Source organism: Pseudorasbora parva, chromosome 11, assembly GCF_024679245.1.
Source record: "Pseudorasbora parva isolate DD20220531a chromosome 11, ASM2467924v1, whole genome shotgun sequence".
Classification (NCBI taxonomy): Eukaryota; Metazoa; Chordata; class Actinopteri; order Cypriniformes; family Gobionidae; genus Pseudorasbora; species Pseudorasbora parva.
In genome coordinates, this window is record NC_090182.1 from 7,493,013 (window position 1) to 7,508,376 (window position 15,364).

At 39.0% G+C, this 15,364-nt stretch overlaps 1 protein-coding gene and 1 long non-coding RNA gene across 6 annotated transcripts in view; one reads left to right on the top strand and one right to left on the bottom strand.

Annotated features, from left to right (window-relative positions):
* The window catches only part of si:zfos-2326c3.2 (mitogen-activated protein kinase kinase kinase kinase 4), a 91,265-nt gene that overhangs the window by 72,509 nt on the left and 3,392 nt on the right, over positions 1-15,364 (top strand). For all 3 annotated transcript variants that reach the window (XM_067456901.1, XM_067456903.1, XM_067456904.1), the window contains exons 30-31: positions 2,130-2,289; positions 15,117-15,256. In XM_067456901.1, coding sequence (XP_067313002.1) covers positions 2,130-2,289; positions 15,117-15,256 — 300 coding nt within the window. The remainder of the gene's footprint in view (positions 1-2,129; positions 2,290-15,116; positions 15,257-15,364) is intronic.
* LOC137092190 (uncharacterized) lies at positions 11,054-14,660 on the bottom strand. Of its 3 annotated transcripts, XR_010908174.1 has the most exons (5): positions 14,434-14,660; positions 13,597-13,658; positions 13,383-13,504; positions 13,008-13,142; positions 11,054-11,504 (listed from the first exon to the last, which is right to left on the bottom strand). It is a non-coding gene; the product is annotated as an uncharacterized lncRNA (long non-coding RNA). The 3 variants fall into 3 exon arrangements; XR_010908175.1 differs by lacking the exon at positions 14,434-14,660 and having other exon boundaries at positions 11,055-11,504; positions 13,597-14,088; XR_010908176.1 differs by lacking the exons at positions 13,383-13,504; positions 14,434-14,660 and having other exon boundaries at positions 11,055-11,504; positions 13,597-14,076.

The window sequence follows — 15,364 nt, forward strand, 5'->3', positions numbered from 1 at the left end:
GACATAAATCTGGACTAGGTATTACCAGATTTTGGACCTCCAGGACCACCGGACATAAAGCTGGACTAGGTATTACCAGATTTTGGACCTCCAGGACCACCGGACAAAAAGCTGGACTAGGTATTACCAGGTTTTGGACCTCCAGGACCACCGGACATAAAGCTGGACTAGGTATTACCAGGTTTTGGACCTCCAGGGAGAAGGGTCTAGCTGCGGCTTGGGCGTTCCTGTCATGAAACGAGCGTCTATTGGGCATTCCTGCTAGCGTCTAATCGACCAATCGCGATGAGTTTCTCAAGGCACACTGGGTATGATGTAATTTCCCCTTCCAAATGCATGATTTTTTTTTTCTTCCCCAAACCAGTTCAGTTGAAATGCCCTGTAACCGATTCTAAACATTTCATTGGCCATGTCAATCACAGTAATGATTGCCTACACCCAACCCTGATCCCTTAACCTACCCATCATAAGACACATCCTGCATTTTTTCATTTTCAAAAAAACATAATTTAGTACGTTTAAAAAAAAATCCATTTACATTGTGGGGACACACACACATAATGGTTTGTTTCGGCGTAGAGATTCACGCGGAATCACACAGCATAGACATACACGCGGATAGCTCAAAACGCGTACAGATAACACGCCACTTGACTTGTATGTGTGATCAAGTGGTGTGTATGTTTACGCAAAGTCATGATGTCATGTTGCAAGATGCTAGGTCTTATTTCGAAGCTTCTGTTTGAGAAAAACGAACTAGCGAACGTTGAACATATTAATCCGGATGTTGACAGCTAGCAGTTCAGCAAAAGAGGTGAAGAAGGAGGAGGCGGCGCTCCAGTCTGCGAAAACGGTAACCCTCACCAGCACAATAACACCCATTTGTGGCCGCAGTTGGATGATATCGGCTCCAGGAGCACCGGACATAAAGCAGCAGAAGACACTGCCTTAGGGGAAGCTGCAGCGGACACTACCTGTGTCAGACTGAGAAGTGTGCATGGCCCACAGACACAGGATGGTGGGAGCAATCATAGGAAGCACAGAGGACAGTGGAAGGACCTACAGGACCCTAACCCTAACTATGGGACCACCAGACTTAGGACCTCTAGGACCCTTGGACTTGGGGCAGTGGATGCTGCAGCCTTTGTGCCAGATGGGAAATGTACATGCGGCAGCCATTATCAGAAGTGAGGACAGTGAAAGGACCTCAGGGACCACTGGACTTGGCACCCATCAGGATCACTATCATAAACATATATTTAAATAGACAAGTTACATTCATTTAATTAACTCTCTTATTATTTGGGGTGCCTCTCAGTATTACAGCCTAATGTAGCTATAAGTTATTTATGACAATGTATTTTGGAAAAGTGTTCGTCCCTCTAATTTTCATAATTTGATTTTTTTTTTTAAAGATTATCTGCTCCTCTGTTTAAAATAAAACATATTGACATTTATGCATAATATAATTAAGTCAGTGTTAAATGGCTCAAATATACATAACATTAACTCATTCCCCGCCAGAGATTTCTTTGTTAAATAGTTGCCAGTCACCACTGTCTTTTTTTTCTTTTCTTTTTTCACAAAACTTTCATGGCCCCCAGAATATTGTTATATATTTGATGAATATCTGAATATTGAATACCTGTATATCTCAAAAGAAACAGACCCTCTGCTTTTAAAAAACAACAAAAATGTAGCTTAATGCTTTTTGAACAAAAAGCTGAGAAATAAAATCATCATATTGAAGACCCAGCAGAGAAAATACCTGTTGTGATACTTTGTGACATGTGATAATATGCTTCTGTAAATTAACACATTATTGAAGAGAACATACAGCCTGTGTTTGCAACTGTTAAATGAAAATAGGTAGTCCTTTTGTTTTAATATACATTGCCTTAGCATAACTGGCTATAGTACTTTTATGTTATGAGCAGGTGACCCCTATGTGCCGTGACCAGTAAATGCACTTGAGGAGCTATGGATAATTTGACTCCATGGCATGCCCAGTACAGTAGAGGGATGAATTTGTGACTATTGTTTGCTCGCACTGGATGGTGGTTAATCTGTATTTATTTAGGCAGCTACTGTTAATCCTCTTTATAACCGAATGTGTGTGTGTGTTTCAGATCCAAGGCCTGATTCGTCCGCATGCCATCATCATCCTCCCCAGCAGCAGTGGGATGGAGCTGTTGCTGTGTTACGAGGATGAGGGCGTCTATATTGACACCTATGGCCGCATCACCAAGGAGACGGTGCTGCAGTGGGGGGAGATGCCCGCCTCTGTCGGTGAGTTTCAGCACTCGAAAAGCACAGCTGCAGCATCTATTAGTAAGACTGTTCAACAGTCATTAACAGTACAGGCATGCAATGATTTATGATCTGTAGATCAGTGGTTTTCAAACCTGTCCTGGAGGCACCCCAGCCCTGCACACTTAAGCTGCATTTACACTGCAGGTCTTGATGCACAATTCCGATTTGGTGACTATATCCGATTTATTTTTTTGACGACCCGCTTACACCATCTTTTAAAAGCGACCTGTATCCGATATTTGCATTCACACTGTACACTGGCGAAACAGCCCAAGATGTTCTCAACCGGTGAAAGGAAGTAAAACGGCGTGATATGCAATGGACACAAACAAAATGATTATACAATGTTTTGCATAATATGCAACATTTCTCCTGCAAGGTGGAGACAGGGTTGCCAGGTTTTCACAACAAAACCAGCCAAATTGCAACTCAAAACTGAGTTGAAGTAGCCCAGTTCTGCAGGACAACCGCGGACTTGGCAACATTGCCCTTTGATCGCAGTTCGTGTCCACCTGAGTTGACGTCATTCGCCTCCGTCCCTTTTTACAACAACGTACGACTCACAATTACTGGGGAATAATCGATTTGACCGGTTACATGGCAGACGCAAATGCACGCATACGATTCATATTACGGATTTATTACCACATATGAGTGAGGCCTGAATCCGATCTGAGGATATCGGAATTCTTGCGTTTTTTTTTTCCTGCTTACACGTTCACATGTCGTCATCCGATCTGTGCCACATCATAGGAAAAAATCGGAATTGGGTCACTTGAACTATGCGGTGTAAATGGGGCCTTAGTGTTCACACCTGATTTAACTCATCAGCTCGTTAGTAGAGATTGCAAGAACTGAGGCCCCGTCTACACGAAGCCGGAGCTTTCCCAATCCGATTTTTTTTATTTCCCTCGTTTCAAGAAATATCTGCGTCCACACGAGATCACTGAAACCGACTCAAAACGATGTAGTATACATTAGTGACCGATATATCGGATTCCCGATATTTTCCCGATATTTAAGCATTTTCCCATAATCGGGTATCTGTTTTGTAATATCGGATTTTCCAATAAATGGCGCCATCTTGTGGACGTTTTGAGAACTACATACAAGCGCGCCATTAAAGGACTGCGTCTGACGGGAGATATGAGTCAACAGCGGTGATCAAAGGTAAAATAACCTGCATCCCTTAACTAATAAACTTTGTTTAACATAACAGTAATGCACAATTGAGATAACCTCAAATAAGATGTTATGAGATCATATATATAGTTATGTAGTTTAAACTTGGTGCTAAGTAGAGACGAACTCACTGACGGAGTCAGTCAGGTAATCCGTCATGTCACAATAAAGAAGTAACTTCACATGAATGAAATAAAACATCCATGAACGAGAGCATGTTGGAAATAAAAGCACCAACCTTATTATTTTTATTAGTCGCATTCAGCCGTTCTCTCACCGAGTTGTTGCTCTAGCTCCGGCTAGTCACCGCATGTAAACAAGACCGACTCGTTTAAAACTCCTTAAATTATATTAACGTCTGCTATATAACATTTAACATTATATAACAATTTGATGTTTTATAATAAACATCAAATTAATTACAGCTCCGTGAAAATTAAATATTATGCCTATCTCCGCGAGACGTGTAAGTTAAACGCAGAGATGAAAACAGCGCTCTGTCATCAGTGTAATTCAGAGACTGGCACAAACATTCATTTTGATACCGTACTAGATGAGATTGACTCTTTAAGAAAAATAAACAAACCCGCAAATACATCAGCTTTTACGATGTTTGCATATTCCAGAGAATATTCACTCTTTAATCTATTAAAGGCATAAATCTTTTAAAACGGTTGTTTAAAATAAATGCTTATTTTTATGCTCATAGTTATGGGGAGTTAATAGGCTCGACTCTCATTTTTGCTCTTCATTTGAAAACATTAGACTTAATAAATGTATTTTGCCTGTTGTTAATATGGTTATTTTTATAAAAAGGTAAAACAGCATTAATGTTAAAAAGACTTTGCACTATATTTAAAAAAGCAAATTCTGACTATTTATTGATGTAAATGCCTGTTGTTCTGTATGTGAGTGAGTGAAACTGCAAAAAAATACAGTGTTTAAAAAGCTCAGTTCAGTGCTGTTGCTGTAATTGTAAAAAACAGAAATAACACAATGAGTAAATATCGGTTATCGGCACATAAACATGCTAATAATCGGTATCGGTTATAAAAAAATCAATATCGGTCGATCACTAATATACATGCCGGGTCAGTGTGTTGCGCTGTGTTTTATTAACACCTACACCTATCCCAACAGTAAACCTACCCTAACAATAATGCAGATACGGTCATTAAATGACGCAATATTGATGTCTGCATGCCCAGTGCCCGTAGTTGTATCCCTTAACTCTTTCATCGCGCTGGGCATAGTGTGATGACATTAGGCAAGGCAAGGCAAGTTTATTTGTATAGCACATTTCATACCCAATGGCAATTCAAAGTGCTTTACATAGAAATGAATTAAAACAGTGGTAACAAATGCATGAGAAAAAAAAGAATACCATATGGATGAATAAAAAATTAAAAACAAGCATAGTTAAAACAGTCGTAAAGATAATAATAGTAATTAAAAAATAAAATAAAATAAATAATAATTAAAAAAAATAAGATTTTTTTTTTTTTTTCATTACCGTTTCTCAAAATATTCGGATTGGCTGTACACACGAAAACGGAAGATTGTCATTTTCAGATTTATCCACTCTGGGACCAGGTTTCAGAAAATACCGGATTCATGCTTCCAAAACACCGGATCCGTGTGGACGAAACGCTGATATGGTACAAAATGTATACGTATACAGCTAAACGCTTCTCCGTGTGGACGGGGCCTAAATTGGTGTGTCTGATGAGAGAGACATACAAAATGTGCTGGGCTGGGGTGCCTCCAGGACAGGTTTGAAAACCGCTGCTATAGACGATGCAGCTTTTGTTTTTTTGTTTCTCTTGTTTTTGATGCAAAAATGCGGTCTGGTCGTGAGCTATATTATTACTCTTGAGGTGCAGTCGTACCAAACCAAGGAAGTTCTTGTCATGAGACGTGACTGATGTGAATGAGATTCTAAGCATGAAAAAGCAAAACAAGACATTTGGATGGATGAGTCATCTTTCAACCCACTTCCTATCTATGAGCAGATTTGTGTGTGTGTGGAGATAGTCACAGTGTCAAGGCCTGTTCACACAAAGAATTATAAAGTTTTTAATATATTTCTTTGAGGAGTGTTTGTTGCGGAGCCTTGGATCTTCTTGCTTTGTTCGGTTCGTTTAGGCATATAGACACGCTCGGATCCACACCAAAACAATCGCTCCGAGATCGCCTGAGCTGGGAACACGAAATGTGTTATATAGAAAGCAACAGTGTCTGATTCTGTGAGTGGGCACCTATCGCAGAAGAGTGCCTCTTCATCTTTAATGAACTATAATCAGTTATGCAGAGTTCACACTGCTCGATTTTAGCACCGATTTTGATCCGCCGACAGGTTTTGCAGAATCGCCGACAAATGCCTGAAATCAAAGGCAAATCGGTGCTCGTACACAAGTGAGTCACGCAGTGTGAATGATCAAAGACGCGATCTGAGAGAATCGCTGACGAGTCGCCGACGCCCGTGAGATATTTGGCATGCTGAATATCTGGAGCTGTCGGCCATTCACAATCCTGCTGTGTGAAATGAGTTCTGACTGAAAATTACATCGGCGATGTCCGACAGCCAAGGAGAGAGTGAGATACAGGGCAGCGAGAGGTTCTCGGAGGACAGAATGTCAGTATTTAAATAGATATATTAACAATTATATCAAATAGAAATAAAGCATAAACATTTGCTTGACCAACAGCAGCACACTGCAAAATGGTTTATTTACCTCCAACTCTCTGCAGAACACAATCCTTGATTCCTGCGTCTCCTCAACCATTTCCTCCTCCATAATATATATATTTTTTTTCTCCTTTTTGCTGCAAATCAGCGCACAGACAATTTGGATCGCAAGCTTTCTGCAGTCGTGCGAGAACTCCAGTCTGATGCACGCGTGATCTCGCGTTGTTTCCTCGTCACTTCTCGCATGTTTGATTGTGAAACGTAGTTTGCACACCGGAGAGAGTTGTCTGCGATTCTTCCTCTTCTACAAACATGCAGTGTGAAAAGAGCAGTGATCCGAGGACTTTGAAAACCGTGCGGTCTGAACTCGGCATTAGAGCAGTGGTTCTCAAACCTGTCCTGTAGTACCGCCAGCCCTGCACATTTTGTACGTCCCCCTCATTTATCCCACCTGATTCAGCTCATCAGCTCATTGGTAGGGGCTGTAAGAGCTCAAATGAGTGAGATATAGGGACAGCAGGGCTCAAAATGAGTACTCCAGGACAGGTTTGAGAACCACGGAGTCGGAGCATCAGTGTTTCCCTGTTATAGCTTGTAATATCATGAATGATGACTGAAACGTTGTATTACTGCCACTTCTCAAGTTTATTAGCTAAATTTGTCAGTGAACTTGTCAATCTATCTTGACGGATGACGCAGAAGAATCTCTGACCAATAAGAGGACAGTTTTACTCACATGTGACTAGCATAAACACATTTCGGTCCACTTTGAAATGTTGCCTTGTAAAAGCGAACCAAACCCAGAGCTAAATTGTAACAAGTCCCTGTTTCCGAACAAAGTGATCTGAAAACGGCAGAATCTGTCACCACAACGAGAACATATTGTTGGAATCATATTTCAGAACTAAATATTTACATTTATGTTCTGCAAACATAGCTAAACCACACGCTTAGAATAAACATAACACTATCATCTGTTGATGTAGACGACAATAAAGTTATTGTTCTTGGTGTGAACAGGCCTTTAAACGTGCTTGGAGGATGTGATGTAAAGTTCTTTACGGAGATCTCTGTGTTCAGTCCAATAAACAAGCGACCGAATCTCACATTCCCTTACTTTCCTTTAATGTTGAGCTCTGGTAGTGTTCGTTAAAAGAGGTTTAACTCTAAAGGTGTTCCAGACTCTGCTCTTCTCTTGGAGTGCTAGAGACTATCAGTCTTACTAATAGATGGAGGAGACTATTCTGGGTAATATTTCCCTCTGCTGCTGTTGGCTCAGTGCTGATTAATTTAAAGAAATATTTGAACGAATCAGTGCTAACACCAGTTGGACTAGATTAGTGTTGATGGACAAGACTAGCTGGTCTTCAGGATATCCTGTGTTTTGGATGCATGTGAAGTTGGTGAGCTGCTGCTGCTCATCTGTCATTTACTCAATGTTATCTATAGAATATCACTCATATTCAGAACAACTGCATTCTTGTGATTTTGCTGAAAGTGCCCCGTTATGGTTTTTCAAATATATTCCCTTGCATGCAGTGTGTAATAAAGCTCTTTGTGAATGTAAACGATCTGCAAAGTTCTGAAGTCGAAAATGCACAATGTGAAAGTTATACAACAGCAGGATAACCTGACGATTGCTTCTCAAATCTCTCTGAGGTCTAAATGGGATTTACAAAACTCTCTCTCACCGGCAAACACGGAAATTTCCGTTATTTGTGAGAAAACGCTTCCTGGCCAATAACGGAATTCTCCGGGTTTCCGGTTTTTCACTGTCGGACGCTAGGGGGCTCTATTGCGCATCTTCTGAATGAGTACTGAATCTTCTGATCAAAACACACGTGAGGAAGACGCAGTGAACCGAGCGATCGCATGTAATCATATGCATATTAAAAATAATGTGATCATCGTCAATAAACAGCATATGAATGAAAATTGCCTGATGTTACTGAATGAAATGTGGACCCAGGACAAGTTTCATGATGCAAGCATTAGGCGTGTTGATGGACTCGATCTCCTCCATCTGTGTTTGATCATTGCTCTGAATCTGATCTGGAAACAGTCTTTCACAAATATGTGATTTTCTCAGCTTTTTGTTCAAAATGTAGCTTTTTTTATGAAACCTGCCCATATTCAAGTGTTGATAAAAAAGGAATGCATAAAGCTAGAATAAAACGTTTTTTTGTTTAAAAGAAGAGGGTCAGCTCTTTATTTTGATATATTGCATGCTCAGATATTCATTAAACAAATTTCTATGGGCTATTACATTTTTGTGAAAAAATTTCAAAAACCCTGGCAGTGGCTGGCAAGTTTTTTTTTTAAACGCGGGCGGGGAAAGAGTTAAAAATGGGCCAGTCAGTACATTTGGACCAGCTGCTCCTTAGAATAACAACCTGTAAATATGAATAATTATTGATGTATATATTTTCTACCGGATGTTAAAAACACGTAGTTTTGTGTTTTATATTGTGTAAGTTTCCGGCTAACTCACGTCATTACTGTCTTACTGAAATACTTCTGCTTATCAGCTGTGGGCCACTGTGAGTCTATTAATGCAGACTGTCTGTCGCTCTTACAACTATGAGTAAAGATAAAGGATGGAGACAGATTTGTTTTACACACTTTAGTGTTACATCAGTCATTGACGTTAGTGCTGGGCTAACGTATGTGCTGTTATTGATACAGTTCCTGCACATGCATCGCAATGCATTAGAAATATACACATGGATGTGTTGATGGACACACACTTGTTAATGCTGATGGTGAGGAATTACAGTTTTAACATCTCATAATGAACCTCAAACTGAGTAGCGCATCACTGAGAAACGTCCTGATCAAGACGTCCTCATAATGGAGGTTCGGGTTGAATAACTAGTTCTTCTAATGTTTTATTATCGGACTCATTTCTGTCTTTACAGTGTGTACGATCACTGAGCTTTAGGAAACCTCCGGAGCTGAAGTTCAGTTATGGTAATAAGGGCTTAGACCAATCACAGCAGACTGGGTCATCTGACCAATCAGAGCAGAGTAGTTCACAGAAAGAAGGGATTTAGAGAGACTGATTCATCTGACGAATCATTGAACATTGGGGTGATATGCAATGTATATTATGGGAAAATAAAACCGTTTTTTGACCTTTGATGCATGTAAACCTGTTGGAGACACCAAAACTACATTTAAAATAGCACAATAGGGGCACTTTAATGATGATTCAAGGATTTGTTTTACCTACATCGACTTCATATAGTTGAAGATATTGATGCAGTGTTAACTTGTTAAAGGGGGGGTGAAACACTCAGTTTCAGTCAGTGTCATGTCAATCTTGAGTACCTATAGAGTAGCATTGCATCCTGCATATCTCCGAAAAGTCTTTATTTTTTTAATAATTATATAAGAAAGATGCGCTGTTCCGAGTCTTTCCGAAAAAAGCCGAGCGGGTGGGGGCGTATCGTGTGAGCGGAGCTAAATAATGACGTGTGCGCCGCCGTGTTGAGTGCGTCGTAAAGCTGTGTCATCCCTAACAGCGGGAAAAACTTTATTCAAAATAAAAATATGGCTTTTAATCAGATACAGCCATACATCTATGATCCGGAATCAGACCCAGAGGCTGAAGTTGAACAGGAGCAGCAGCAAAAACGACTAGAGCAGGACGTCTCTATGTGGTACAAGTTATACACTAACTATATAATATGCTTAGCGACTTGTGTTATTTACATATTTATACTCGAATTATATCGTCGTATTTTTGTCTTTGAAGGTGGTCATGTGGGAAGTGCAGTTGTGCACGTGTGTGTGTGTGTTTACGCGTGGTTTGTGTAGACAATTGTAACGTTATTAAGCGGACTGGTTTTGCACGGCAGGCTAAGTTAGTGTTTACATAGAAAGACACGGAATAGTAGCGCATTTGAATGAAGAAGCGCGCTTATTTAGTTCAACATATTTCCCCACTCTTTGTGTATTGTTGTTTGGAGTGCTTTTACAATACACAAACATAAAGTTACACATATAGTGGCCAGCTAAACAAATGTACACGCACTGCACATCGCATGCTCCATTGATCAATTTCTATATATAGTAATATATATAGTAACTATACGTGATCATGTTTGGGCTACTTGATGAGCATAGGCAAAAACACAGACATTTGAAGCAGTCTAACTCACCGCCCGCGGTTCTAACGTTGGGACCTTTATCGTTGGGACTGCTCCATCCTTCAGCATTAGGCGATCGGAAAATCCGGCGTCGAGCTGGGCCTTGTTTATGAAACAGTCGGCACCGAAATGCAGCGAACAGATATAAACATTCGCGCAACTCAGTTGCTGATCTGGAAAAGCAAATTCCATCCACTGTTGCCTTACTGCGGGGTTTTTGGGGAATCTGTGCAGGACTGTCTTGGTCTGGCAACCAAAAACGCACTTTTTGATGTCATTGTTAATTGTGCACATCACCTGTGCAGCGCAGCCTACTCACTTAAAAACGTTGGGTTAAAAATAACCCAACACGTAACCCAACTGTGGGTTGGTATAGCACCTTCCCAACGTTGGGTTATTTTAACCCAATGCATTGGGTTACAAAACAGTTGGGTTAAAAGTAACCCAACAGTTGAGTTAAATTTTTATTTTTATTCAAGCCATTATTTTGATAAATAAAATACCCATTGTTTTCAAATACAGATTTTTTATTTGTATAAAACAATACATGTGCTTTAAAATATATATTTTAAATGTCAAACTAAATATTGGGGAGTAAATATTTATTGTAAATATACATAAATGTGTAAATATTAAATTCAAAATACACAGCACACATAATACACAAAAATGTACATAAATTATAAACATACATAAAAGGTGTATATACAAAACAAAAATTAAAAATGAACACAACAAATATTAAATTAAAAACCTATACAAATATGGACAGAATACACAAATTCATAATATTAAATTCTTCCAGAAATAAACAACTTTATTAAAAAATCTACATTGTACACTGTATGCCTTTATGTGTTGTTAACATATCTTAAGTAGCAAAACAAATACAAATTATGATAATCAAAGTTTTTAATGAGGCAGCAAAATATATATTCAAGTTTGCATGCTACAAAATCTCCCAAATGGGGCAGAGGTCTTTGGATAGTTCATGTCATAAATAAATAAAAAATCTGAAACATACAGCCAGTGCTTGAAATAAGGTCTTCTGTTCAACTTCCTCCACAATGAAAATGAAAAAAATCAGCGAGGTCTCTTTGTCCCCAAGCATCGTCATGTGGATCCTGGCTTGTCTCACTGTTCAGCTAATGCACCATGTTAGTTCCAACCTTAAAAGAATAAAAAAAAGTTCAGTTTGCTTGCACTGTGACAACATCAGCAGTGTTAAATTACGTAAAAGTTACAATGAAGCAGTGTTGTACTGAATTAAACAAATTGTCACTAATTAGTCATTACATCTGCTGTTCATTTTTCACCAATCAACATACTAATCCTCATGCTGTTTCAAACCCGTAAGACTTCGGTTCATCTTCTGAACACAGAAAGGCCTAGAAAGGCAGTAAAGACATTAAAGTAATCCACGTGACTCCAGTAATTCAACCTCAGTTTTATGAAGTGACAAGCGTATATTCTATCCCTTAACCATAATTTACCACTTTATTTACAAAACATTAATCTCAACACATGTTCACGAGAGCCCCTTGACGCATGCGTGTTGTGTTGAAAAGAGAGCAAATGTTGTTGTGTTTTTTTTTTGTGTTGTTGTTGCAAAAAGCACTCGTGTCGCTTCATAAAACTGAGGTTAGACCACTTGAATCCCATGGATTACTTTAAAGCTGTCTGTCCTGGGTCTTAAAGTGGTAGTTGCGTAGGTAGTCAATGGAGGGACAGAAACCTCGCAGATTTCTTCAACATTTGTGTTTTAAAGAACAACGAAAGTCTTACAACAACACGAGGGTAATTCATGAGATAGTTTACCCAAAAATGAAAATGACTCCGTGATTTACTCCCCCTCAAGCCAACCTAGGTGTGTATGACATTCTTCTTTCAGACAAATACAATCTGAGTTATATTAATAAATATCCTGGCTCTTCAAAGCTTTATAATGGAAGCCCATAATTTGAAGCCCAAAAATGCATCCATCCATTATAAAAGTGCTTCACACGGCTCCGGAGATTAATAAGAACCCATTGAAGTGAATTGATGGGATTGTGTAAGAAAAATATCCATATTTACCACGTTATAAAGTAAAATATCTAGCTTCCAGTGGACCGCCTTAAGTATTCAACTTCTGAAAAAAGCGTAACTGCTGTGAGAATAACGTCGGACGTAGCGTAAAAAAGCGTAAATACCGAGACGATTAAGTTGAACGTAGCGTAAGCGTTTTGAATTGCGAGAGGCGTTACACTTTCTTTGTAAGTTGAATAAGGAAGGCTGTCTGTCGAAAATTTGTTATTTTAGTCTATAAAGTTTTAAATATGGATATTTTTTCTACAAAAACCCATCAATTCACCTCAGAAGGCCCTTATTAACCTCATGGAGCCTTATGGATTACTTTCATAATGGATGGATGCACTTTTTTGGGCTTCAAATTTTGACCATTATAATGCTTGGATTAGTCAGGACATTTATTAATAACGGATTGTGTTCGTCTGAAAGAAGAATGTCATATACACCTAGGATGACTTGAGGGTGAGTACATTATGGGATATTTTTTGGGTAAACTATTGGATAATCTATTAACAAGCAAAATCACTAAAGGAAATAATAAATGGATGCATATGAGCAGTGCACTTTATCAAAGCTAATTTGATAGTGTTGCTTTTACTTACAGGCTGATGGGTGAATGTAATTAAGCTTCTCTTCATTTCAGCATATGTTGGACACACCATGTTGTCCATTTGTGAGGTATGGCGATGATGGCAGGATGGCAGGAAGGGTTTTAAAGGCAATTTCTCCATGATCATCTTTGAAAGACAAGTTTACAGAAAAAGAGAAAAAAACAGTTTTGACCTACCAAATGTGTGGACCTGATTTCATATGCACTTAGACACAACCAAAACAACTTATTGAAATTAAAACATACTGTATGAAAATGAGAGAAGACAGCTGAAAAAAATAATAATAAGCTGGTTGTTTCCCAAATAACCTGGTTCTGTAGTAGCCCCTGCACTGCACATTGGCCTATCTAATGTTATTCAACTTACCAGCTTGTTAGTAGAGACTCCAAACCCGGAAATGTGCGTCAGATAAGGAAGACATCGAACTTGTGTACTATTGGGGATACTCCAGGACTAGAGTCGAGAACCACTGAGATCCAATCCTTCCTCTGCATTAGAATGAAGCAGGGGAAAATAACCAGAAAAGTATACTAGTCTTTAAAAAATAATTGTGTACAACTTGTTTCAATATCGTACTCACCTTTAATTAAATGGCAGAGGTTCAACTGTTCTAGTCTTTGCTTCACAAATGAATCCATTGGTCTAAAACACAGGTATATAACACATTTAGTACAACATATTTAAAATATAGGCAAAAACTGTCATAGCTTCATTCGAAAACGTACTTTAGTTGTATGATTTAGCTACTCCTGTAATACGTTTAATAGTAACATGCATATTATATATTCATATGACAACATTCATTATGAATATAGGCCTACCACATTTCTGCCAAATTATCATAGTTGCAGTTTGTGTTAACTTACTACGGTAAAACTAGGTAATTTGTGGGTTGTTAAACATTCTAACTGTCGTGAACTAACGTTACAATTGTTAGCACAATATTTCAGTTTTCTGCGTCAATGCTGTTGTGAATATCTGCACTCATTCATCTCACAACAGATATTTAGAGTAGTAAGTTATACTGGTGGATATTCGGCGAATTCAAACGCTTCCCCCTTGATCTCACAGCGCTGCTGTGGTGTCGTGTGACCGGGTCTGAGCTCGCGCTGCACGGGCCGAGCTGATAATGCTCCGCGCGGCTTTAGATAGTGATTTCAGACCAGGCATAAGTTACTTACTTTCTTTATCGCCGTATTAAGTTTCTAATTAGGTACACTAGAATAATGTTTTTACTTTATTACTGCTAGCGAGCTAACTGGGATAGCTATGGTTTATTTCCAATCTATCTCATTTTTCCAGAGAGCATTAACAGGATTTTTTAAAATAAAATTCAGTTTTCGACTATATTCAACGTTTCAGTACACAATACATAATGTTATAAGAGTTGTATTCATAAAAAAATGACATGTCCTACCTTTCATTTCATAATCAGGCTGCAGCAGCATCTTCTGTTGGCAGTAGCTGGACAGTTTGCCGTTAAAATTTGAACCGTCACTGGGGAAACCGTATTTAACCCAACGGCCGGGTTATTACTAAAAATAACCCAACGATGTTAAAATAACCCAACGTTTTGCAAAATAACCCAACATATTGACCCAATATGTGTAACCCAACGGTTGGGTTAAAAAAATAACCCAACGTTTTTTACTGTGTACGAGCCAGCGCTTTGATGGGCGTAGGCTGTTACTTTCGCTCTCTCCCTCTCTCTCTCTCTCACGCGCTTCCGGTAGAATTGTCCGTAAGGCCCATACAAGGAAATTCCGCCCCCATTAACGTCAAAGGGGACGCATGATCTCAAAAAACTTGCCGAAACTTATGACTAACCGGAAGTAGTATTTTTGACAAAGAAATACTCCCATCAAACGTCCACCTTAACTTTTGAAACTTTGTCCATGTTTAGTATGGGATTCCAAGTCTTTAACAGTATAAAAAGACCAGTATGCATGAAACAGTATTTCACCCCCCCTTTAATGATAGAGAACCCTGTTCCACATCATCTCCAGTTTTTGAATGTTTTTTGTGTATGTTTCTCAAGTTCTTTATTTGTGACTTGTTGACTTGATGTTGAAGTGCATCTGTTTCTTTGTTTTATGGCAGCCTACCTTCAGTCAAATCAAGTGATGGGCTGGGGAGAGAAAGCCATTGAACTCAGATCTGCCAAGACTGCCAGTCTAGAGGGAGTCTTCATGCACAAAAAGGCTCAGAAGCTCAAGTTCCTGTGTGAGAGAAACGATAAAGTAAGACAATCTTTCAATGTGCTTCAATAATATCACATTTAAATATCTCTTCAAATAATTCTGCTACAAAAAATAAACCTTTTTTAAGAGGTAGAGGGCATTATAAGC